The sequence below is a fragment of the Bubalus bubalis genome, chromosome 8 (genome assembly GCF_019923935.1).
Source record: "Bubalus bubalis isolate 160015118507 breed Murrah chromosome 8, NDDB_SH_1, whole genome shotgun sequence".
Taxonomy (NCBI): Eukaryota; Metazoa; Chordata; class Mammalia; order Artiodactyla; family Bovidae; genus Bubalus; species Bubalus bubalis.
Genome location: NC_059164.1, coordinates 104401189 through 104428297, shown reverse-complemented (window position 1 = coordinate 104428297; position 27109 = coordinate 104401189). Strand labels below are relative to the sequence as shown.

Genomic DNA, 27109 nt, shown 5'->3' with positions numbered 1-27109 from the left:
ACTGCAGCCTACCAGGCTCCTCTGTCCAAGGGATTTTCCAGGCAAGAGTACTGGAGAGGTACTTCTCCAGAATTCTACTGATTGAGGCATAAATGGTCTTTAAAATTAAAGAGAAATAAGGAGATGATTCTACAGGGGTCAGCAAAGGATGGCCCATGGGTCAAATTTGGCCTGCCACCTGTTTTTGTAAATAAAGTCTTACCAGAATTCAGCCATTCACATTCATTTTTGTATGGTCTCTGATCACTTTCACATCACTCCAGCAGAGTTGAGTCATTGCAGCTAAGACCATATGGCCCACAAAGGATAAAACACTACCTTGGTCTTACAGAAGAGTGTGCCAGCCCCTGGTCTAGACAATTTCAAGAAGGCGTCTGCCTCATCTCCACGATGGGTGCTCACTACTGGGAAGGACTGATGACACACACCTGTACGTCCATGTCTGGCTTCACAGATATACACACCACACCTTAAGGAATACTTATAGTCCTGTGACAGCATATATATTTGTATTTTATTGTTAGCAGAAATAGAGCAAAAAATATATATATCAGGAAGGAGTATTAGGAAGTTGCTTACAAGGAAGGATTACTTCACTAAAGTCTTCATTAGAGTTTCCATAACTCATTGCCAAGAAATTATCTGGGAGGACTTTAAAGCTAGTCATTCTAAGATGGACTATGTATCCAAAAGAAATTGGACTTAAGTATATTTTAGACAGTGGAAGTGACAAATAGATTGCAGGGATTAGATCTTATAGACAGATTAGATCTGACAGTGCCTGAAGACCTATGGATGGAGGTTTGTGACATTGTGCAAGAGACAGGGATCAAGACCATCCCCAGAAAAAGAAATGCAAAAAAGGCAAAATGGCTGTCTGAGGAAGCCTTATAAATAGCTATGAAAAGAATAGAAGCTAAAGGCAAAGGAGAAAAGGAAAGATATAGCCATTTGAATGCAGAGTTCCCAAGAATAGCAAGGAGAGATAAGAAAGCCTTCCTCAGCAATCAATGCAAAAAAATAGAGGAAAACAATAGAATGGGAAAGACTAGAGATTTCTTCAAGAAAATTAGAGATACCAAGGGAAATTTTCATGCAAAGGTGGGCACAATAAAGGACAGAAATGGTATGGACCTAACAGAAGCAGAAAATATTAAGAAAAGGTGGCAAGAATACACAGAAGAACTATACAAAAAAGATGTTCATGACCCAGATAATCACGATGGTCTGATCACTCACCTAGAGCCAGACATCCTGGAATGTGAACTCAAGTAGGCCTTAGGAAACATCAGTACAAACAAAACCAGTGGAGGTGATGGAATTCCAGTGTAGCTATTTCAAATCCTGAAAGATGATGCTGTGAAAGTGCTGCACTCAATCTGCCAGCAAATTTGGAAAACTCAGCAGTGGCCAGAGGACTGGAAAAGGTCAGTTTTCATTCCAATCCCAAAGAAAGGCAATGCCAAAGAATGCTCAAATTACCACACAACTGCAATCATATCACATGCTAGTGAAGTAATGCTCAAAATTCTCCAAGCCAGCTTCAATAGTATGTGAACTGTGAACTTCCAGATGTTCAAGCTGGATTTAGAAAAGGCAGAGGAACCAGAGATTAAATTGCCAACATCCATGGATTATCAAAAGAGCAAGAGAGTTTCAGAAAAATATCTACTTCTGCTTTATTGACTATGCCAAAGCCTTTGACTATGTGGATCACAATAAACTGTGGAAAATTCTGAAAGAGATGAGAATACCAGACCACCTGACCTGCCTCTTGAGAAACCTATATGCAGGTCCAGAAGCAACAGTTATAATTGGACATGGAACAACAGACTGGTTCCAAATAGGAAAAGGAGTATGTCAAGGCTGTATATTGTCACCCTGCTTATTTAACTTATATGCAGAGTACATCATGCCAAATGCTAGACTGGATGAAGCACAAGCTAGAATCAAGATTGCCGGGAGAAATATCAATAACCTCAGATATGCAGATGACACCACACTTATGGCAGAAAGCAAAGAAGAACTAAAGAGCTTCTTGATGAAAGCGAAAGAGGAGAGTGAAAAAGTTGGCTTAAAGCTCAACATTCAGAAAAGTAAGATCGTGGCATCCAGTCCCATCACTTCATGGCAAATAGATGGAGAAACAGTGGAAACAGTGGCAGACTTTATTTTGGGGGGCTCCAAAATCAGTGCAGATGGTGACTACAGCCATGAAATTAAGACACTTGCTCCTTGAAAGAAAAGTTATGACCAATCTAGACAGCATATTAAAAAAACAGAGACATTACTTTGCCAACAAAGGTCCGTCTAGTCAAAGCTATGGTTTTTCCAGTAGTCATGTATGGATGTGAGAGTTGGACTATAAAGAGAGCTGAGCCCTGAAGAATTGATGCTTTTGTACTGTGGTGTTGGAGAAGACTCTTGAGAGTCCCTTGGACTGCAGGAGATCCAACAAGTCCATTTTAAAGGAGATCAGTCCTGAATATTCATTGGACGGACTGATGCTGAAGCTGAAACTCCAATACTTTGACCACATGATGCAAAAAACTGACTCATTGGAAACGCCCCTGATGCTGGGTCTTTTTGTCTCCTTTTATATTTTCAACAATTCACTGGATGTAATTATTATTTTAGAATGCCTTCAGGATCCTGCTCAACCATCACTGCCTGACCTTTATAATACCAGGTCCATGCTATCTAATTAATTCCTACTTGTTAAATGAAGGAATAGATTAATAAATGCATGCATGAATACAAGCTTACATGCATGAGAAATAGGATTGCTTCCTTAGGCCTAGAAAAGTACCTCTGTCTTAAGCATGGGCCAAGACAGAATTTTTTTTTTTTGCTGTTTTTTTAATTTATTTATTTTTACTTGAAGGATAATTGCTCCACAATATTGCATTGGCTTCTGCCATACATCAACATGAATCAGCCATAGGCTCTGTAACAATCAGGACAGAATATCTGCCTGCCCCATGATTTAATGGACTTCTAATGGGTCCCTTCCCACCTTAGTTGTGGTTATCTTACTTTGGGTAGTCATCTACCAGTTACTTGAATACTGTTGTCACTTAGAATCCTAATTTTTCTTTACCAGTTGTAGTTCCTTGCATTCATTTGCATTAACTGGAATTGTCTCTCTCAAGCTGTGTACTCACAGAGCATCTAGCCCCTGGTTACACAGGAACCCTCTTTGTGAGCGGAAGCCTCTGTGTCACACTGTTGGATTCCACTTGAATCCATAGAGAAGATATACCAGACCAGTTGTGTCACTGTGAGTACCACATAAATAGGTTCTTCCTCAACTCCAGCATCCAAAAATCTACCTTTGTAGTGTGGCTGTCTTGAACTTTTCCAAGTTCAACTGGTGCTGAAGCTCTTCTGTTTTCCCCAGGGAGGGACAGAGGACTCGACTCTTGGCCAGAGCTGCTGCAGATGGTCTCTCTGCTGGATCAGGGTGGATCATGCTCTGATGAGGTGGGACCAAAAGGGAGGAAGCAGAAGCTTCATTCTTAGGAAAATCTCCCCACCCAACCAACTCCAACCCAGCTTCTGCTGGTGGGTTTTTTTGAAACTCAATTCTCCTTTGTGCAAAGGGAAGAAATAAATGAAAACTTAGCTCCACCCAGGACAGAAATACCATCCTTATGTGATAGCATCCATCATCCATACCTTTGACTTTCTCAAGTATCAGCTTTTAAAGCTGATTGAATGATGAACTAGTCTAATGCCTTAATTTTCAAGAGAGGAAACTGAGGTCCTGAGATAAAGTGGCTTGTCTGAGTTATTGACAGGACCAAGGCTAAAACCTGGGTTACCCAACTGCTAATTCAGCTCACTCACTTCCACTGTGTGTCCAGTTTTCATTAAGATTAATTAAGGATATCCCACCATGACAGTATTCCTATAGCCTTTATCTTCAGAGGATGCCTATAGCCTACGATGACTGGAATACAGTAGAAAATACCTAACTGTAAACAGCAATTAGTTTCAAATAATGAAGAGAACACTGACCCTTCCATTTGAGGAGCAATGTTCAGAGTCCGCTCCACTACTTAGTATGTAGCCTTGAGCAAGTCACAACACTTTGCTGAAACTCAGTCTTCCTTTACTGGCATTTGGAATAGCAATATTCACCTTCTGGACTGTTGTGAGAATTAAATGAATTAGCATATACTTATTACCTAGCACAGGACCAACACCGAGCGCCTCAGTAAGTATGCTGCTGCTGCTAAGTCACTTCAGTCGTGTCCAACTCTGTGCGATCCAATGGACGGCAGCCCACCAGGCTCCCCTGTCCCTGGGATTCTCCAGGCAAGAACAGTGGGTTGCCATTTCCTTCTCCAATGCATGAAAGTGAAAAGTGAAAGTGAAGTCGCTCAGTCGTGCCCGACTCTTAGCGACCTCATGGACTGCAGCCTACCAGGCTCCTCCGTCCATGGGATTCTCCAGGCAAGAGTACTGGAGTGGGGTGCCATTGCCCTCTCCACTCAGTAAGTATAAGTATCAACTAACTCTAAGAACGATTTACACATAGAAATAGGTGGACATCTATTTACCATTACATTAAAAAAAAAAAAAAGACATTTCCATCTTTTCTTCACAAGAGACACACCTCGAGTAGTTGGTGGAATTCCTTGGAGAGCTCCTGAGGAATGTATGGAAGGTTCCCCTCACGAATGTGATGCCACTCAGCGCCATTGGTGGGCAACAGCTCTGCTCCCGCAGCCACCGCTATGGTCAACCCCAAGGCAAATATGTCTGCTTTGGGGAGGTGCTGATAATTCTTCAAAACAGAAGACAGGAAGGCTGGTTAGTTTGCCAAGTGAAGCGAGTCCAGACTAAAACACAACTGGTAAGAAAGAGTTGCTTGAACGCCCATGACCTTAAACAGACACAGTGGGGAGGTCGTATCTGCAATGGTTGGTAGTCTCTTTCTAGAGAAGACAGAGGACAGGGCATCAGTCCACCTGAGTAATACTGCCCTGGTCCTGGGAACCCAAAGCTGGTGCCCTGTGATGACCTAGATGGGTGGGATGGAGAGGGAAGTGGAAGGGCGGCTTAGGAGGGGGAGGACATATGTGTACCTATGGCTGATTCATGCTGATGTATGGCGGAAACCATCACAATGTTGTACAGTAATTATCCTCTAAAATTTTTTTTTTAATATGCTGCCCTGAAGAATCAGAGGCAGAATCTCAGCACTCTTTTGTTCTCTCAGGTTCAAAGAGGCTTGAAACTTAGATTGACTGATCATAAGGAGGAAAGACTCCTTTTTTTCCCCCCAACTATCATCCTGTAGAAAGTTATATCCTTCCTAGGTCAGACTCATAGACATGTTGAAAGATGAGCAATAACTGAAGGCCATTTCAGTGCCCAAGACTGGTGGTGCTGTCAAAAGCTAGTCGCATGATGAAGGTTGGGTTGGACCAATAAAGGCTTCCTTCCTGCTAGGAAATTCATAGTGCTAAGAATTCTAAAAAATATTAGAAATAGCAAAAGACCTTTACAAAAAAACAGTAAAAATGTTGACTAATCCATTGATTGAGCCACCCTCTTTGCAAACATTTCAATGGACTATTAAAAACCTTTTGTTCCCCAAATCTATACCTCTTGCAAAATCTCGTTAGCCAGGAAGCGACTGTCCCCCTCTTCCACTTTGGGATTGCTTATTGATGTCACATGACCCAAGTCACCTAAAAAAAGAAAAAAGAAGTAGAGTTCTTTCAAAGCATGTTTTCTTAAAACTGGAATAAATGGATTAGAGTCATCAGCATACATTTTGTAGGATAAGAGTATACCAATCAAGTTACAAAACAGACTCACCAATTTTATACATCACATCAGCAGAGAGAAACCAATCAGCTTCATTTTCAGCCTGTTCCAGGACTTCGGGGGAGTCGCTTTGCATCTTATGACAAATGAAAATGTTACCTGAAAAAAAATACAGAACTGTCGTAAGGAATGATTCCTAAACCTTTTCACCTCAGAGATTCTTTTCTGTAAATGACATTTCAATCCTCCTCCTCTTCTGTGTGTGCAGGTAACAAGACTACCAAGGTTTGTTTTCCTCCATGGAATCTCTCACACTACTTCCAAACAGCTCAGTGATTGATAATACCTATTTCAGTGGAACTTAAACCTCAAACCTCTTTGAAGAGGCTGGTGACCTCAAAACAAAGAAATAATCAACAATACAGGATAGTAACAACATTTCCTTGCATTTCACATGAATGAGTGCCTTAACCCACTAGTTGTAAACAGCCAGGATGCAGTCTCTTATCTATGCAGTAAATTCAATACTTATTTTCATACTTGGGCTTCACTATCTGGGAGTCTTTTCTTTCTGTCCTCTTGGCGCAATGGGAAAGTAGTTAAAGCTGTTTAACTGGAATGTGGGCAGGGGGGAGAGGGACGTGGAGGGATTCTGCCAGCTAACAGCCTCTTTGACAGTCATGCAGGCACAGATTCTGAGAACAATGGGGAAGGAATTTAACATGGCCAGAGGAGCAGAGGAGAGCTGGACTGACTGGGCTTGATGTCCAGGTGCACCATGCCGGAGTTGTGGATGTATTTGAGCCCGAGGGAAATCTGTAGAAGGATGTCCTTGAGTCTGGGCTCTGGGAAATGATTGCCAGACTTTGCGTTTTCAGTTACTGCAGCCTGCAAGCTCCCACCTAGGAAAGAACAACAGAATAGCCCCACCGAGTGAGAGAAAAAGGTGTGAATCTTATACGTGAAAGCCTAGTACATATTCAATACATTCCTCATGAATGAACTCAGTCGAACAAGTCTAAACTGCTTTAGTGTCAGTGTGAAACATAATATCAGCTCCCTGTCTATACCACAAACATATTGGAAAGAATAATCAAGGGTCTTCCTATTTAAAGAGGAAAAGAAAATGCTATATCCTAGGTAGCCAATATGTGGCTCTATTGCCTTGAGTATGCCTCCAACTAATATTTAAAAAGGTTTACCCTGTTATCAACAGAAGATCAGTCAGGCCTAGTCATATAGCTACTATGGTGTCGATGAATAATTCCATGTTGGTGTCAAGCTAGTGATTATAGGCCATTAGTAACTTAAATGTAATTGATTTCAAGTTTCCTCCCATTAAAATATATATCACGAAATAAGAACATGTAATGATGGCTGACCCAAAGAAAATATAAAACTTCCACGTACACCTACCTAAACCCTCTTTGAGCCACTGTGTTTGTATATCAACCCTATCACTGTCGTCAATAAAAAGATAAGCCCTGAGCTCATCTGACTACCTGACCTCAGATGCCCCTGCCCTAAGGTATTAGAATGCTTCTGAACCTTTTGATTCATTAATTAGCATTTGTCTGTAGCCTCCTCAGTCAAATTAGAGAATTCTGGGACCCTCATCATATAAGGCCTGTAAATCCCCCCTTCAGGTGTGTATCAGAGCAGTAGGGTCTGAAATAGTAACTGTACTTTTAAGGAAATCTGTATTTAAAACTCTCTTATGTAAAATTGAAAGTAAAGGTTGAACTGCCACATTCAAATAAATTCAGAAAGGAAAATTCAGCACCTTTCAGAAACAAACAAAACACAAGGGGCTAAAGTAGAAGGTTTTTGTTTTTCCCTGGGAATCTCCCTAGGAAAGAATTTATGAACTGTAGATGACATTAGAAAGGAAGAATAAATAAAGAGTACATTGGGGTTATTATAAACAAAGCCACCTTGAGGTGAAGTTTCAGATGAGTTTATGAGATGTGATGGAGGAAAAGGGAGGTTGCATCAAGGCCCCTGGGTCTCCACTAGCCTGGCTGTTGCTTTAGGACAAGCCCACAGCTCATTCATCCTTCCTGTCCCATGGTCTGGCATGTAATCAGTATTTTCTGAACTGAATGTCTATCCTGGCAACAGAGGGAAAAGACTGAGTGAAGGCCCCTATGAAATGTATGGAAAGAAATAAGCATCATAAGTTACTTAGCATTCCTTTAATATGTTCCTTTAGATTATAAGTAGAGGGATTTCTAATCCCCTGAAATGTGATAGGTATTTAGTAAGGGGAACTAGACCAGTGATAGCAGCACTTTGAATTACTTAGAATCTCTATAGGTAGTGCTAAAGTTAGCCAAGTGATAAAACAGTAGAAGAGAAGTTACTGAAAAGTACTCATTCATATGACTGTATTCGAATATCCTTATTTTTCTTGAGCTAAAACTGATTGTCCACACACTCTTGTAGAGCAGCATAATGAACTGTTCTTTACTAAACAGTATTAACAAGAAGTATCCATTGACAGGGGGCTTCCCCAGTGACTCAGATGGTAAAGAATCCACCTGCCACGCAGAAGACCCGGGTTCCATCCCTGGATCGGGAAGATCCCCTGGAGAAAGGAATGGCTACCCATCCCAGTATTCTTGCCTGGAGAATTCCATGTACAGATGAACCTGGTGGGCTACAGTCTGTGGGGTCGCAAGGAGTCAGACATGACTGAGTGACTAACACATTTCACTTCACTTTCATGCATTTACAGACATAGCAATACTGAATGAACTGTAAACTTCATCCTTCCTAATCTCACCCGGGTGCACTGAAGCCTTAGCTCTGTAACCCAAGGTAGCCCCTGGTGTTGGCTCGGTGCCTTAGGAGGTGCCCTAGGAGGAATACGGCCAGCTCCCGGGCAGTTCTTTTCAAACCATCTTTGTGAGATGAGTTGATGAATTCCTTCCTTTAGATAAATGTACTCGCCCCACTTGGTAGGAGAAAAGATACTTCAGAAAAATATATACTTGTTTTCCTGTATGCTCATAAGACCTAACAGATGCCAAAACAAAGAAATAGCAAATACCTTCTGACAATGAAATGCAAAAAGCAGCCAACAGCTCAACAGCACGTCTTATTTATGTATTTGTATTCTCACTATGCTACTTTGCTGCCAACGATACAAGCCTACTTTTCTGCTAGTAAAATTGTCCCTTATCTGGTGGGAAAATATAACCTGTATTCATGGTGTTCCAACTTCTGGATGTCACATCACTTGAGCAAATGTGAGAACCAGTATTCTAGGGGATCATGCTCTGTAAAACTTCTATGCCAGAAGACGTCACAAGAAAACTCTGCGATTAGGGAGAGATTGGGCTTCCCAGGTGGTACTAGTGGTAAAGAACCTGCCTGCCAAGGCAGGAGATGTAAGACACACGGGTTTGATCCCTGAATCGGGAAGATCCCCTGGAGGAGGGCATGGCAACCCACTCCAGTATCCTTGTCTGGAGAATCCCATGGACAGAGGAGCCTGCGAAACTACAGCCTATGGGATCACAATGAGTCGGAGATAACTGAAGCAACTGAGCACACACACATGCACAGGGAGAGAGGAATTATCCAGCGCTGAGCCGGTTAGAATCCTGGTTGTTGCAGAATCAGCCGGCTACTGGAGACCTCAGATTTCTGAGGCTGGCCCAGAGGTGACGTTGTAGGGGACCTTGGCTAGGGTGGTGGAGAGGGCGGAAACTTGTGATTGGTTCAGGGTTTATGAGGGACAAGAGGGAAATCAGATGGCTGTTAGTCTCTCATAGTTAAAATCTACATTATTTACATCATCTAATTTATAATTGAAGTTAAAACCGTAACCATGCATGTTCCAGCCTGACTGCTATGAGAGGCTGGGTAGAGGGGCTTGGGTCGATATGGGTGGGAAAGGGTGGGTATGGGGAAACAGGACATAGGATGGAGAGGTGAGACAGAGGGGGAGAGGGAGGATGTGGGAGCAAAAGGAAAGACGCACCGGCTACCTGACACATACTTTGGATTTCTTATCCTTTACTTAGACCCACTCCAGTATTCTTGCCTGGAGAATCCCATGGACAGAGGAGCCTGGCAGGCTACAGTCCATGGGGTCACAAGAGTCCAACACCACTTAGCGACTAAACCACCACCACCACCGGGAAAAGTCTTAACATGGATTATCCTCAACGACAAACAAGATTTGCAAGTGTGCGAAATCACTTCGGTCGTGTCCAACTCTGTGCGACCCTATGCGCTGCAGCCTGCCAGGCTTCTCTGTCCGTGGGATTCTCCAGGCAAGAGTAGTGGAGTGGGCTGCTAAGCCCTCCTTCAGAGGGCCTTCCCGACCTAGGGATCAAACTTGCGTCTCTTACGTCTACCTTCATTGACCTGCGGGGTCCTTTACCACTAGCACCACCCAGGAAGTCCCACAAAACAGCATGCTTTATTTTCCATTATCAGTTCACATTTGAAAGGTTCAATGTATGTGAATTACATTTTGCTAAATCACAGTTACATTTGAGTTGGCAAGTATTGAGTGAAGTTAGCTGAAGCACCACAATGAACAAACACTGATTTCCCATAGTATCTTACATCTATCTAGTCCACACTCACTGGCTGGCTTTCAACGCCCACTACAGGTTTCCCACACTTCACCTTGCTGGTCTGACTTCCTCCTACGGGGTCAGCTCAGTCCTGTTTAGTCTCCTTTCTATCTACTAGGCCAGACACAAGCCCAGTACCATGCTTCTAGCCTGCATGCTGGTCTTCCCTCTGCTTCCATAAACTCAAGGAATCCTCCTGCAAGGTCTCGTTCAAGTTTTAGCTCCTTCATGAGATTTTCTCAGGCTGTGCTAATAGCAAGTATTACCATGTTCTTACTATGTATTGGGACTTAATGATGTGCTAGCATTTGACATATACTTTTTTTTTAAATTTTATTTTATTTTTAAACTTTACAATATTGTATTAGTTTTGCCAAATATACTTTTGCTAATTTCACAAATGACTCTGTTAAGTAAATATTACTGTCTCTTTACTCAGTGAGATTAAATGATGTCTCAGTGATCCTGAGAGAACTGAAGTGAAGTGAAAGTCACTCAGTTGTGTCTGACTCTTTGCGACCCCATGGACCACATAGTCCATGGAATTCTCCAGGCCAGAATACTGGAATGGGTAGCCTTTCCCTTCTCCAGGGGATCTTCCCAACCCAGGGATCAAACCCAGGTCTCCTGCATTGCAGGCAAATTCTTTACCAGCTGAACCACAAGGGAAGCCCAAAAGTACTGGGGTGGGTAGCCTATCCCTTCTCCAGGAGATCTTCCCCACCCAGGAATCAAACTGGGGTCTCCTGCATTGCAGGCAGGTTCTTTACCAGCTGAGCCATGTGTCAGAGCTGGGCTTTGAACTCCAGTCTGCCAACTTTAAAGCCCAGGCCCATCCCACCACACCCTGCTACCTTTGCCCACATTCACCCTCTCTGGCCACTTTGTGTGCTCATTAAGAGAGCAAATGGAATAAAGCTTCTTGAAGTAAGGACTTTACTTACAGGATTTTGCACCCGAGAGCTTAATACACTGTCAAGCCCATAGAAGATATTCAAATGTTGAAAAGAATGAGATGATTTTGTAATAGATTGCTTCATCTTATTCTTTTTGAAAATTTGAAACTTTTACATTGCCCCAGTTAAAATTTTACATTGCCCACAGGTTAAAATTCGTTAATTTTGCTTTATTGACTGTTTTTTTTAAATTTGATATTATCTTTGTTAATAGGTAAATGTTATGGAAATAAAATCAATCTTCTCTATAGAGAGAGGGAAGAAAAAAAGAATAGGGACTCTCAGGTTATGATAAGAAGAAATTAAGAGAAGACGATTAAAAAAAAGGTCTCAACTACTCAATCACAAGTATAAGGAAAGGGTCCATTTTGTTTTAACCCAAAGAAACTATCAGAAAAAGGGATTTGGGGTGAGCTTATTAAAGAAAAAAACTCATGAAGTTCACAAGTAAGGCTATGGGAAAATCAGGCTATAAGGAAATAACAAGGAAGATGCCAAATTATTATCTTGTAGAATATGTGTACCATTTTCTACGCTTCTAGCATCTCATAATGTTATTTACTTACCTACTGGTGAAAGTAATCATGTATACAGTGTTGAAGCTTTATCACTGATCACTGTCCTCAAAAGCCAGGCTATCTGGTGGTAACTAAACATACCCAAAGACAGACTGCACCATTAAAAAATAAACTCAGGGTAGGTGTATATGTTGGGGGGATGCCATTATCCAGTATTACTGGGGCTAAAATATGGATTGCAAAATGTGGATGCATCCTAAAACGATGACGATCTTCTATCCAATTGGTAGCACTTTCCTACTATATCCCTAGATGTTTTGATGAAAATGTATTTCCAAGAATAACAATATATAACTGCTGTTATGTAACCCCTTAATTATAGATAAGAACTATTAAATCATGGATTAGAAATATGTTAATCCAAAGGACCACACTTTGTGATTAAAGTAGCCCAGAAAGAAGTTTTACTGGTTACTGTGTATACATAGTCCTGAAGGACCTAGGAGGATGTATCTGAAGTCACTAGATTTCAGTCCCAGCACCCCAACCCATGCCCCTACTCTTGTGAGAACACTTAAAGCTCCAAAGTAAGAAGCAGCAAGAAACATGAACAATTCCCAAACACAGGAATCCACTTCCAAATTAATCAGAAGTTGGCTATGTAAGTTTACCACTCCCTCCTCCAAAATAGTAGACTATGGCTTACCTCCTTTAGAGCACCTAATAAATGGTAAAAAGATGATTTACCATTCAAACCACTAGCATAAAAGTTTTCTAAGTATTAATTAAAGTGTGAAGGACGTGATAGGTCCTATGTACCAACTACACATCAGCTTTGAAAGAAACACCTTATAGCATAAGCCTGAAATTCCTTTCCAGCTCAACTCATTTCCTCCAGCTCTCTGCTTCTAAGCAAAACAGTGGTACAGACTTTTAGATATGATTCTGCTATACCTACTATTAAGTACAAGAAGGAAGCAAAGATTTTTTTTTCCCAAAGACTTAAAAGCTAATCCTCCCTCTTCATAGATATGGGCCCACATACTTACCATTGCAGTATTCATTTTGAATGATCATGTAGTCATCTTCTGCCCACGCAGAGTAGTAACGCACCACGTGGGGGTGGTGTCCCAGCACCGCATGGGCATAAACTTCATGCATAGCCAGAGTCCTAAGAGATGGGAAAGCATTGAGGAAACTGAAAATAATACACATGCAAATTCTTTAAAGACGAGATATGAGGCATTATTCACATTTGTTGAATGCTCACTGCTTGCTTACTTACTATCTCATCACATTTAATGTTTGTAACTCCTCTATATGATATAGTAACAAGGATGAAGCCTTTAAAAGGTTAAGTGATTGGCCCAAAGTTGAGCTGGTGATAGCAGATCTAAGACCAGAACCTTGGTTGTCCTGGGCCCAAGTCCACGGTTTTTTTTCATTGAACAGGATATATGTAGAGAGGCATCTTAGGTGTCCATTACCTCAAGAGCAGACTTGTTTTGATTCTAATTTTCACAATCTAAAAACCCTGATGGGCTTAACAAGAAATGTACTTGACTGTGGATATTGCGATGGGCCCTCTACCATCCCTATGAAAGCTAGACAGTTGCTATGTGTGTGCTTAGTTGCTCAGTCGCATCCGACTCTTTGCGACCCCTTGGACTATAGTCTACCAGGCTCCTGTGTCCTTGGAATTTTCCAGGCAAGATTACTGGAGTGGGTTGCCATTTCCTACTCCAGGGCATCTGCCAGACCCAGGGATCGAACCCGGGTCTCCCGTTTCTCCTGAATTGCAGGCAGATTCTTTACCCACTGAGCCGACAGGGAAGCCTTAATTATAGTCAATAATAAACTCTGCTGGTATGATGTAGCCACAGGGACAGTCCTGAAGACAGATACCCATCATGGAATAGGAAACCCAACACACAAAAAAGAAGCAAAATGCAGTGCTTGATCGATTTCAGTATATAAATGAAGAATTCCAAAGACTAATTTCAGATTCAGCATTTTAGTATTATATTTCCCAGAGTTCACAAAAAGCAATGGCTGAATCTGAACATATTTGTTTTCCTTGTGAAAAGGAAGAACTTTTGAACAATTAGTTCTAGGAATGAAATTTAAATTTTTGTTAGTTTTTCCTGGCTTGGAGTTTTTCAAACTTGACTATTGAATTTATTATTAATACAAAGTAGAGATAAGCAGTGAGTTAACAATAACTTGGTAGTATTTCTGATGAACTAAACAGATACCAGAAGATCCTTTCGAAATCCATTCATTAGGGGAAAAAAAAAAAGTAGTAAGACCAGTAGTAAAAGCCATGAGGAAAAAAAAAAAAAAAAACCCACAACACAATTCCAATTGCTCATGGTATATTTCAGGAAATAACTTATCTCTGATCTTAAAAATTCAGAAAGGTTACAAATGTGAGACAACTTTCAGTGGTAAGGTTGACTTTTTAAAAGTAGCAAATGACATCAGTGCTCTTACTGAAAATGTTTTGATAAATCCAAAGGTGTATTTCTAGTACATTTTAAAGGTACTCACTCATCTGATAATCCTCCCAAAGGTTTCGTGGAGCGTTTTATTGCATAAACACATCCATCCAGCCTCTTAATGCACTTGTAGACTGTACCAAAGTCCCCGACCCCAATTTTTTCTACCTCCAAGAATTCTTTTTCATAGCGGGAAGCCATGTTGGTTTCTCGTAAAACACATCTCTGAAATATTTTAGCAAAAAGTGAAATATTTTAGAATAAAATTAAGGCATATTATATCCCTCAATTTCCCTAAGTTTCCAAAAAGACTTTTGAGGCAAATCCATTGGATTCTGTCTGTGTCAATATTCATGGTGGCGAGAACCACCCCTTTCCCACCGCCCTGACACAGCTGCTGACTACCTTCTCTGTGCTCTTTATAGCCTTCCATTCAACGCTGTACCGACATTTCTCTTGGCTAACTTATTAAATCTTACTCTGTTTTATTTCCTCTGCCTGGGTCTTCTTCCCTCTGTTTGTCCCTGGAGGGAACACTGCCCCCATAAGCCAGAGCTACTGTCCTCAGCGGAAAGGAGTGACGGACTCTTGGAGGAGGATGCCAAACAGAACACCTCGCTTTGCCTCTTGCTTACTTGTCTCACACTCTGGCTGCTAATGTTTCATCTTAAGTACAATAAACATACTTTTTAGTTTGCTTCCCCCAAAGCCTTAGTCTAGAGAACAAAATTGTCAAATTGATTTATTTCAGACTGTGTGCTCAGCTGCAGCAACCGCTCCCCCTACTGGCCAACCGTGACATCACTCATTGCTAAGTAAGGAACTCGAGCAAGTCCCTGAACTCCTGTACCAGTTTTCTCATTTGTCAGATGAGGATCAGAGCAACTATGTCTCATGGTCCTTTCAAATATTGTATGAGAATCACATATATCACGAATATATATAAATTCTCAGTAAACAGTAGCTCTGATGATGGAAATATCCATAGATTTATAAGAATCTCAGTCCAAACTGATTCATCTCTGTGAAATCACCTTTTCCCAATATCTCCATCAGCAAGAACTTTTTCCTTCTAACTTTAAATGTTTAAAAAATCTTGACTCTTACCAGCTCTTCATTTTCAACATCCAGGCCCAGTCAGTCTTCATCAACAAGATCGATAATTTCCCTTGCCCTTACCAGTCTCAAGCTCAATTTCCTCCACCTCTGGACTTGCTCCAGCTGCCAGCCCTTTCTCTGTCTCCTTTATCAGTAAGATTATTTTTGTGAAATGATGCCATAGAATGAGACAGACCTAATTGTTTCCCATGAGGAATCCTCACCTCTGATCAGAGGCCTGAAGGCTCTGGTAGTGCTTTCCTGCTCCCTTATATCCTCATCTCAGACACCAAGTACCAGCTTACTATCCATATCACCCCTTCCCCATCCTCCTGCCTGCCCTGTACAGACACTGAACATTATAATATCATGAAAACATGCCTATGTCCAACATGCCATCTTGATGGCAATTTTAATATTCCACTGACTTTATGGTCTAATTTACTTAACCATTCTTCCATTTTTGGATATTTGGTACTTCCCCTGTTTTCTTTTTCTGCTCTTATAGTTAAGGCTGAAACAAACATCTCTGGTGGCAATATTTACGGCATTATTTTCTTAGTTTAGATTATCAAATGAGTGATACTAGATCAAAGATTGTGAACATTATAAAATCAATAAATATTGACACATTTAAGAGCTAAAACTTTTACATATAAACCTCTGGCTTTACGCTATTTTTCTGTTTTTTCTTTCTTTTTGGACCTTAGATATCTTGATGTTCCCTTTACTTCTATACCCCAGAAATACAGAACTTTTCCCCAGATCAAAGACAGAAACAGTAGCTTTGAATTTAAGAATAGTCCAAGGTAATGATTCAGCAGTATAGATGTTAGACACTGTCTGATAAAGTAACAACTAGCTAAGAATATAGACCCTGATTACAGTCCAGATAAATTCACCTGCAGGACATATTTACTACAAGTGTCAAGGTTTGGGGAGGGAGGGAGGGAGGGAGAAAGAAGAGGTATTAGAATGAAATGGCTGCGTTACAACAGTGGACCAAAGAGCAGTGCTCACCTTAGCAGGCAGCCCGTGTTCTCCCTTGCCTTCTCCTGGACTGGATTCCTCACTTCGGGGGAAGAAAATGATTATCAATGTATGATTAACACTTACGGACCCTGGTACTGTGCTAGGTTTGGGCACAGTACAAGTAAATAAGACAATTATTCCCCCTCTTCAATCTATATTTAGAAGCAGGAATAAACAGAAGTTTTTAATACAAGAACCTAGTACAGTATTAAAAACAAGACATGAAGGATACTCTAGACAGTACTATGTACTCTATTTTGAAAGTAAAAGCCTTTCTGCAAAAAAGAGGATATATAAGCTAAGATTCCAAAAATGAGGAGGAACCAGCTAAGAGAAAAGAAAAAGGGTTTCAGACAAATAGAACAAGGTATGCTGAGATGTGGAGTCAAGAGAGCTTACAGAACGTGTGAGAAACTCTAAGGCTGTTCAGCCCCACAATATAACATGTCCCCTGCCATGCTTGCCTTCCGCAGAGCCTGGCCTGTCTTAGGTTCACAAGCTGACTGTAGGCATAGCAAAATGCACTCTAATCCTAGCTAAGATGTTTTCAATTACTTTTCAATAAGCTGAAGTCTCTGATAAATATTCTCTTTTGGCACGAGCAGATGCATTCTGGAATCTTTAAGCAAAATTTCAGTTTCTAGATCAGTTAGGTTTCTTTTCTGGACAAGGACAGGATCAAAATGGCAAATGGAGGAGATTATACTCACACAAAAAAATTGATGCAGGCAAACTTGTGACTTAAATTTAATACTACATTCTAATCTTTATAAAATAACACCACCACAATGAAAAAGAGGGGAAAATACCCTCTCAGAATCACTAAGTGATTTTATGAAAGCGTCATCACTTTCAGGGCCAGGAATTCAAATCAGCAGTCTTTTCCTGCTAGCTTCAGGGAGAGATGAGTCCATTCACTCTGCAGGTTTACAAAGAATCCTGAAGAGCTAAAAACCAGTGGAATACTCAGTAATAAGAATAGATCCAGTGTACTTGTACTCGAGTCCTATTTACTTAAGATCCAAGAAACAGTATGGAGAGAAGCCTATTCTGGCTACAAGGCTGATTAATATAGGGTCACTGATTCCAAAAGAACACAACACGTTAAATGCTCTGTAGATTTTAAGATTGTTAGCTCTACCTTTATTTTGCCAAGTACATCTGAGCACAAAAGACTGGCCTGCTTTAGAAGTGCGTCCATTCTATTAAAAAAAAAAAAAAAAGCAGCACTGAAGATAAAGAAATGTCCTTGTGGGACTTCCCTGATGGTCTTGTGGTTATGATTCCTCATTTCCTTGAAGGGGGCACAGATTCCCCCATCCCTGGTAAGGGAACTAAGATCCCACATGCTGCCCAAAAATAAATAAATAAAAATGAAAGCAAGTACCCCTTCACTCCCTCACGTATGGATAGGGTCACTTTAAAAAAAAAAAAAAAAAAAGCCCCTGAGTAATCTGCAAACTCCTTATGTAGTCAATTTCTGCCACCGAGTGACCTTTCTAGAATAGTATAGTCAGCTTTCCATCTATTAGCACCTCCAAAAGCAACACTCTTTTTCTCTTCAGCCAATCTTCCATCACCTGCAGAGGAGTTCAAATTCTGGCTCTATAGCTCTCATTGCCAGTCATACCACTGAATTCAAAACAGCAATGTACTCTCTGAAATGAGAATGACACCTTCCCCAACTGCAAGCTTCATAGTAACCAGAGGGGAGCCCTTGAGAGCAATTCCACCGCCTGTTCGACTTCCTAATATTAAAGTCAGATCTTCACTTACTCTGCTCTGTTCTTTCAAAGAGAAGGCATTTTACCATGCATTTCTGGCAACCCACTCCAGTACTCTTGCTTGGAAAATTCCATGGACAGAGGAGCCTGGTAGGCTCCAGTCCATGGGGTCGCAAAGAGTCGAACACGACTGAGCAACTTCACTTTCTTTCTTTTCTTTCTTTCGTTATGGAAAGGTGTTAGGATCTCTGTGATGAAGAAGGTTATAGCCAACACTGAACTCTAGGAAGGAGGGTATATATAAACAATGTTTATCATTCAAACAGACATTGTTTATTGCTAGTCTTTAACACTCTCTTTTCCTTTTGACAATAGTAAGACCAGTTCTCAAGAGTCATAGCAACAGGACACTTACATATCGCCACGGGTTTTCCTCTTGCCATTGGATTTAAGGAATTGTTTTCTATAGGACTCCGGAGTGAAGGGATTAATGTTGACCAGAGCCAATGAGCTCATCTCATCAATGAAGGGGCCGGGTGTGAGCTTCAGATGCTTAGAGCTTCGGGGGAGAGGCTTCCCTGTTGAAGAAATCATTGACTGGCTCACCTGGCCCTGAATGAGGATGACAAAAGGCACATCAGAATGGAATTAATTAAAAAAAAAAAAAAAAGATTCTGTATCAGTTAGGTAGTTAACACTTGAACCAAAAAAAAAGTTATTGTTGAAAGGGATCTTACAGGGTACCTGGTGCAGTGCAAACTAGTTGCATGGTGACTAGTCCTCTTGTGAAACATACAGATCCCCAGACTACCTCTAGACATTTTGATTCATGTCTAGATGAATCCAAACAGCAATCTGTACTTTCATTTTAATGTCTTTTTAGTTGTGGTAAAAGTCACAGAATATAAAACATACTATTTTAACCATACTTAACTGTTACGTTCAGTATGTTCAGTGGCAGTAAGTACATTCACACTGGTGTACAACTCTCACGCAATCTGTACTTGTGTCAAGTTCCACCTGCTTCCCCTGGTGATTCTGGTTAGCCAGCTATGAGACCACCAGTTCTAGTCCTACCTCCAGCTTTTTAAAGGTGACACTGAAGCTTAGACAAACAAAAATGACTCTAAAAGACCCGGCACTTTGGCTCCCAGAGTGTATACTTTAATTTCCCCTCAGTTATTCATACCAATATTTGTTGCCTACTAAGTAGCAGGTCGGAGAAGGCAATGGCACCCCACTCCAGCACTCTTGCCTGGAAAATCCCATGGACGGAGGAGCTTGGTGGACCGCAGTCCATGGGGTCACTAAGAGTCGGACACAACTGAAGCGGCTTAGCAGCAGCAGCAGCAGCAAGTAGCAGGTGGGCTTCCCTGGTGGCTCAAACAGTAAAGGATTTGCCTGTAATTCTGGAGACCTGGGTTCTTGCTGGGCTAGGTGCTGAAGGTTGAATTCCAGCTCTTAAAAAACATGAAGTCCACTAGTCAGCAGCTCACAATCACTTTGTAAGGGAAAGATTTCATAGACTAAGCATGGAAGAAGTTTCCAATTCCACTTAAAATGTAGCACCAGTTGAGAGGAGCTCCATGAAATGGGGTAGAGAGATTGAAAGGAATAGTCTAAGCCCTTAAGATGCAAGGCTCTGCAAGGGCTGTAACTAGCATGCTAATCCATAGGAAAACATGCAGGACTTACCACTCCAAGTGGGGTACAGTGAAAGAGCACCAGCCTAAAACCTAACCAGAATTAAATCAAACCACAGAGGTAAGAAATCAAACAATTCTGATGAGATAGCAGGATGCTATTATGACCTAAGCACCAGGAGCCAGAGGAATGGCCGTGTTATAGATTCAAGAGGACAGTAGTAGACCCGGGGGCCAAGATATTACCTCACAGTATAATTACTGTGGGTTTCCCCAGTGGCTCAGATGGTAAAGAATCTGCCTGCCGTGCAGGAGACCCAGGTTCAATCTCTGGGTCAGGAAAATCCCCTGGAGAAGGGAGTGGCTACTCACTTCAGTATTCTTGCCTGGAGAATTCCGTGGATAGAAGAGGCTGGCGGACTAGGGATCATGAGGTCACGAAGAGTAGGACACAATTGAGTGACTAACTATAGCCGTTGTATTGTGAGGCTCTTTCAGAAAGAATTCTACCATTTTGATTGTCTCTGCCCATGACTTTTGAGTGTAGAAGCTGAAGCTAGGTTACAACATGACTCACTACATAAAAAGGTAATTAAAGATGTGAGTCTACAAGGAATGTATCCTGAACTTATTAATAAATACTCATTAAATGATTGATAGAAGCAGAAATGAAGGAAGCAACAGAGTACACATAGTAACCTAACATTGTTTTAAAAGAAGGAAAAATGGACTCAGTGACGAGTTTTGATAAGGGCTTACATAGGTCTTGGGCTTCCCTGGTGGCTCAGAGGTTAAAGCGTCTGCCCGCAGTGCGGGAGACTTGGGTTCGATCCCTGGGTCAGGAAGATCCCCTGGAGAAGGAAATGGCAACCCACTCCAGTATTCTTGCCTGGAGAATCCCATGGACGGAGTAGACTACACAGTCCACGGGGTCACAAAGGGTCGGACACGACTGAGCAACTTAACTAACTACATAGGTCTTAGAGTTCAGAGGGTCAACAACCTTGGGGCTATCATTGTTCAAAGCCATCAACAACGATCAATTTTCCCATAAGTTTACTGTAAGGGTTGAGTATTGGTTCAAAGGAAATAAAAACTATACAATATGGTATTTCTCAATGGTCAATGTGATTCAGGAAGCGAATTTAGAATTATAGTAAATCATTTTTCTGAAACAATTTTGTGTGTGTGTGTGATGCTTATTATCACAGAAAATAAAATTACACCTGTCACGTACGAAGCAGTAGGGCACCCGCTCCTGGAACAGTGCACATAAAGTTGCTGCAATTCAAAGACAACAAAAAGGGCCTAGAAACCTTTCAGCTAAAAGTAAGGGAAAGTGTTCGTATCAAGGCAGACAGTACTGGAATTCCTAGTCCAGAAATATGAAGGCTGATTTTGTGAACACCACTTAAAATATAGGGAAAGATATTAATACAGATTTTGTTGCCGGAGTGACAGAATTATGAGTAATCCTTTTGAAATCCAAAAGAACACAGTTTGCAAGAAGATTTATGATGAAAATGAGCTCTGCTTGGAAATAAAACAGACTGAAAACATGGAAAGAGGACCAGGTGGAAAGCAAAAGCGTGTCCCAGAAAGTATAGCTAGTTCTGTGTAAGTAGCAGCTCTTATAGTAGTGATTAAGAGAAAGGAAATTTGGGGAATAGCTCCTTGACTTCTGAAGATGGTGAGAGAAGGTGGCAACCTCCCATAAGACACAACATCACAGGGACTGGGAAAGAATTTTAAGGCCCAGTACCAACCAGTCCATCCTAAAGGAGATCAGTCCTGGGTGTTCATTGGAAGGACTGATGCTGAAGCTGAAACTACAGTACTTTGGCCACCTGATGCAAAGAGCTGACTCATTGGAAAAGAGCCTGATGCTGGGAGGGATTGGGGGCAGGAGGAGAAGGGGATGACAAAGGATGAGATGGCTGGATGGCATCACCGACTCGATGGACATGAGTTTGAGTGAACTCTGGGAGTTGGTGATGGACAGGGAGGCCTGGCGTGCTGTGATTCATGGGGTCGCATAGAGTCGGACATGACTGAGCGACTGAACTGAACTGAACCAACTGTTAGCTTCCTGATGCTTGAATCCCTGCTACAGTATTCCTACACTAGTCGTCAACTAGTGTTCCACGCATTTAGCCACAGGGAACTTGCTACATCCTAAGGAAACTCTTCTATATCTAGATAATTTTGCTAGGAAGGCCTTATGGTGACCTGGTCATTTCACATGATATCTGGTCCTATCCCTGCAGCAAGGCTGAGTTAAGCCAATCCTCCTTTGCTCTGCATCCCTGTCTTTAGTACATGTGTGTTGTGTGTTCAGTCACGTGCAACTCTTTGCGACCCCATGGACTGTAGCCCACAAGGCTCCTCTGTCCATGATATTTTCCAGGCAAGAATACTGGGGTGGGTTACCATTCCCTTCTCCAGGGGATCTTCCCGACTGAGGGATCAAACCCACATCTGCTATATCTCCTGCACTGGCAGGTCGATTCTTTACCACTGAGCCACCTGGGAAGCCCATCTTTAGTATAGCATCACCAATTACCATCACCCTGGCCTCTCTCCTCTGATCTTGATCCCAGCTATATTTTTCATAAAGTGTGTACTTTTTCAGTTGCTTTCCAGTTTCCCTCCCAAGCTCTGTTTTCTTTCTGTCCCTTAAATCTTGGTATTTCTAGAGTTCCTAACTTGTACCACTTCTCTTCTTACTCTGGCAGACAGGTTACATAAACTTAAACACACCCATGGCTTCAACAGCTTCCTAAATGCCGGTGAAATCCAAGTATAGCTCTCCAACTGGGGTTGTTTTCCTGCAGTGCAGAGCCATGTATCCAACAACTTACACCATATCTTTCTCCAAACCTATACATACATCCTCTAATGTCACCTACCTTGATTCAAAGTACCACCTACTCAATCAGACAAGCAGGAAGCCTCACAGCCCCTGAGACCACTCCTTTCCCAGCAACCCCTCCATCAAGTCAGTTACCAATTCCTAAACATCTCTCAGCTTACCACAGTCCACCACTGTCCTAGTTCAGGCCTTTTTGAGAAAAGGCCCTTCTCTTTTCTCAACAGATCTATTGTGAACACTGCCCTGCCTCGTTGGTCTCTCCCACTCCATTCCATCCTTCACATGAAAGTCATGATTTCTCAAAAATGCATCTGACCAAAACCACTTAATGGCTCTCTCAACACTTTCAGGATAAAATCTTGGTCTAGCTCCTACCTACCTACCTACTCTTGCCCCTCTACCTGCCCCCTCGCACACCTAGACCCCGGCTGCTCTGAATAACATGTAGTTTTCCAGGTGTGGCATGATATTTTCCCTCCAGGACTCGGTGGATATTTTTCCCTTGGCCTTGAGTGCTCAATCCTTCTCTTCCTAGAAAACTCCAACTCATTCTGTAAGACTGCTCTCAAATATTGCTTTCTTTGGAAAGGTTTCATGGCTGTCTTGAGACTTCATGCCTCATTAATTTTCACCACACTACCACTCCTCTGGCATACCTGCTCTTAACTTATTATTGCTTACTTTTATATGTCTTTTTCAATCTGTCTCCCAGAATGATGGAAATAAAAACAAAAATAAACAAAGAGGACCTAATTAAACTCAAAAGCCTTTGCACAGCAAAGGAAACCATAAACAAAATCAAAAGACAGCCCTCAGATAGGGAGAAAACATTTGCAAATGATGCGATCGACAAGCAATTTAGCCTCCAAAATTGACAAACAGCTCGTGAGGCTTAATATCACTGAAACAAACAATCCAATGAAAAACTAGGCAGAAGGCCTGAATAGACATTTGTCAAAAAAAAAAAAAAAAGACAGACAGATGGCCAAGAGGTACATGAAAAGACGTTCAACAGCACTAATCATTAGAGAAATGCAAGTCAAAACTACAGAGAGCTATTGCCTCACACCATTTTGCAGGCACTTGCTGAGGCAGTACGTGGCTTATCAGCAGAAGGTCTGCTAGCATATCAAGGTGTTAAAAGTCTTCAGCAAATGGGTGAAAATACACATACCATGCTGTCTCTTTGCCTGGGCACTCTTGCTCAGAACCATATGCTCTCTATCCACTCTCCCCCTAAATGCCAAGTGTTAAAGCCATACCAACTTACATTGACCTTCTTATACTTGCTTCACTTTCATTTCTTTCCTGACCAGCCACTGAGAAGCAATCCACCCAGAGAACTCTGACCACTCCTGAATCACCTACCACGTGGTATCTGCAGACACATCTCCCCTCCTGAAGACTGCCATATGCTCCCAGCCCACAGTGGGTTCTCAAAAAATAAATGGATGATTGATTGGTTATAGGGACCATTGAAAACCCCACAGATGGATGCATGAAGGTATTAAAGTAGTTTGTCTACCACTCAGACAAGAAGCCTGGTATTTCCTGGTAGATGTGGCAACCACCCTCAGCAGGTACAGAGGAGACCTCTGACAGTGACTGTGCTGCCATCGGAAGCAGAGATGCTATTACCATGATCTTAACCTCAAGCTGAGCCAGCAGGAAGCAGAGCTAAGTCCAGGCCTAAGGCTCTTGTGCCATGGCACCAGTCTATCAGAGGTACCCCTGTCCAATCCTAGCTTTAATAGAATGCATGATGTAATAGGAGACCAAGCACAGCAAAAAAGAAAGGAAGATGCTTTCTCGGGACTTTTGCTTGTTTGCCATCCTCAACTTATAAAGTAGTATCAACATTACCTCTTCGTTCACCTATAAGAGCCTGTTCATCACTAGACCAAGAAAGGGTGAGAACTTCTTTCTGAAAAGAGCATCATCAAAGATTGCACATATATATATATATATATATGTTCAAACAGTGTTGGCATAATATAAAGAACAATAGACTAAGCTCCAAAGATTGCATATCCAGTCCTTTTGCTCCCATTGGCTGAATAATAGGACAGTTTTTCTCCTCAGACCTTGGTTTTCTCATAGGTAGAGTACAGGTTGAGCTTCCCTGGTGGCTCAGTGGTAAAGAATCTGCCTGCCAATGCAAGAGACATGGGTTTGATCCCTCGGTCAGGAAGATCCCCTGGAAAAGGAAATGCAACCCACTCCAGTATTCTTACCTGGGGAATCCCATGGACAGAGGAGCCTCGTGGGGAGGGGGGGGGGGGTCACAAAAAGTTGGACATGACTTAGCGACTAAACAACAACAGAGTACAGGTTGGCCTATAGACCTCAATTTTTTCCAGTTCCAGTATTCTTTCACTAGGAAAGTTTTCCCCATCCAAGATTTATCTGGGGCCTACAGCAATGGTTTTCAGTAGACAGCTGGCAAGACACTTAATTCTGTTTTCTGGTAGCTTTCAACTCTTCTTCATTTTCACCAGCAAATACATAATTGAAGACATATAGAGAGCATGAAGCACATCCGTCACACGCCTAGGACTGCACCCTCATTCTCTATCAGCTGAACTGAAGGACCACAGGCCTAGGTGGCCTGGCTCCCTCTCCCCCCATAGTGGACTTACTTTGGGAGTGAAGGGGCTCTCGCAGTGTGACGGCCTGCTTTTGTCTGGTGGGACTGGTGGTGTTTCAGGGCGTGCGAGGGAGTGTGACACTGGAGTCCCGAGACCCTGACCTGGACTCTCTTGGTCTCTTTCGTGAAGTGCGCTGAGGTCACATTCGTTACCAAGGGGCGTCCTGGGAGGTGTAAGCTTCGCCTCTGAATCCTGACCTCTAGGCGTCTCTGGGGTTTGAGTCTGGGCCTCCTTGGTCTCCTGTGCTTCCTTCTGCCCCTCATTCTCATGATCCTCTTCACAACAGGAAAAGTTTAACTTCTGCTTCAGTTCTTTGTTCTCATCGTTGTCACCCATATCAGCCAAAGAGCTTTACCACCTGGGCAAGAAGGCCTAGCTGAAGGAAACAGAGCTACTGAAACAAGGAGGAGAGAGAACATAAGCTGACACGTTCCCCAGTCCCAGCCCTGCTTTCCTTCGGACAACTAACAGCTACACGGAGACATGGCGCTGGTTTTCTCGCTTAAGTACCGTGCACCTGTAAGATCTCAGCTTCTTCCTATTTCCATTCTGATTAAAGAATGCTGCAGTAACTTTTTGAGCAATTAAATCCAATTTATCTATAGAACTCCTGCAGTCTCCCTGAACCCACATGCTACTAACTACTAGGGAGACACTTGGATTCTTTACTTTAGCATGGCTTTAAACATACACATCAGGAGAAGGCAACGGCACCCCACTCCAGTACTCTTGCCTGGAAAATCCCATGGACGGAGGGGCCTGGTAGGCTGCAGTCCATGGGGTCACTGAGGGTCGGACACGACTAAGCGACTTCACTTTCACTTTTCACTTTCATGCATTGGAGAAGGAAATGGCAACCCACTCCAGTGTTCTTGCCTGGAGAATCCCAGGGACGGGGAGCCTGGTGGGCTGCCATCTATGGGGTCGCACAGAGTCGGACACGACTGAAGTGACTTAGCAGCAGCAGCAAACATACACATCGGTATCTGTAATTTTACTTAACAATAAAATATTACAATTAATTTTTAAAAATACACATTTGCTAATTAGGAACAAGCTTATTATTGGAAAGACATCATTTTCACTCTTTTCTACTTACCATTTAGAAATATGGCCCTCTTCTCTCCCCCCACTCACCACCCGCCCAGTGGGTAATAGCAGTTCCTTAGAATTCAGTATCACCTGGATAGCATAATGATCATCAAACAGCAGCTAATGTATCTTGGCTGGAGTTCATCGCTCTAATAGACACACACCTGAGATCTCTACCAGACACACCTGTCCTAATTCAGGCATCGCCACACTCTCCTCTTACCCCTGGGTATGAGCAGTTAACGCTTTTAGAGAAGTGGACACATTTTTATACCCCAGAGAAAAAAGAAAGGTAGAAAGATCAGCAACCCAGAGACAGATAAATGTATTACTAGAAAATGGTGACTACTTGGGCCCCAAATGCCTTATTTTGTAAAATGTATTTTCTTACTGTTTAGATATCTTTTACATACATTATTAAATTTCTTTCTCAGAGTGATCCCTATGAGGAGGGTAAAAATAAAAAACACTTTGAGGAGCAAAATAAGGCCACCGATATCATTTTATAGGAGAAACCATGTGAAAGCAATCTGTGAAAAAGGAAAATGATGTAATGAGCCCCTGGTGCCCTCAGGGGAAACTCTGGAGGGACTGGACAGGAGAAATTACTTGCATGACAGATGTGGACCCAAAGTGAGAGAACTGGTGAGGATGA

General features: G+C 42.1%; 1 protein-coding gene across 7 annotated transcripts in view; it reads right to left on the bottom strand.

Moving 5' to 3' along the window:
* WEE2 (WEE2 oocyte meiosis inhibiting kinase) overlaps positions 1–25852 on the bottom strand; it is a 36954-nt gene extending 11102 nt beyond the window's left edge. For 3 of the 7 annotated variants that reach the window (XM_025291678.3, XR_006552986.2, XR_006552987.2), the window contains exons 1-10: positions 25354–25851; positions 18615–18811; positions 16464–16515; positions 14398–14570; positions 12897–13018; positions 6537–6683; positions 5833–5940; positions 5617–5702; positions 4622–4792; positions 3333–3475 (exon numbers count right to left, since the gene is read on the bottom strand). In XM_025291678.3, coding sequence (XP_025147463.3) covers positions 3333–3475; positions 4622–4792; positions 5617–5702; positions 5833–5940; positions 6537–6683; positions 12897–13018; positions 14398–14570; positions 16464–16515; positions 18615–18811; positions 25354–25698 — 1544 coding nt within the window. In that variant the 5' untranslated portion in view covers positions 25699–25851. Of the gene's footprint in view, positions 1–3332; positions 4152–4621; positions 4793–5616; positions 5703–5832; positions 5941–6536; positions 6684–12896; positions 13019–14397; positions 14571–16463; positions 16516–18614; positions 18812–25353 lie in introns of those variants that run through there. The other 4 variants (XM_044946974.2, XM_025291680.3, XM_044946972.2 and 1 more) reach the window with 4 other exon arrangements.
* Positions 25853–27109: the final 1257 nt, after the last annotated feature.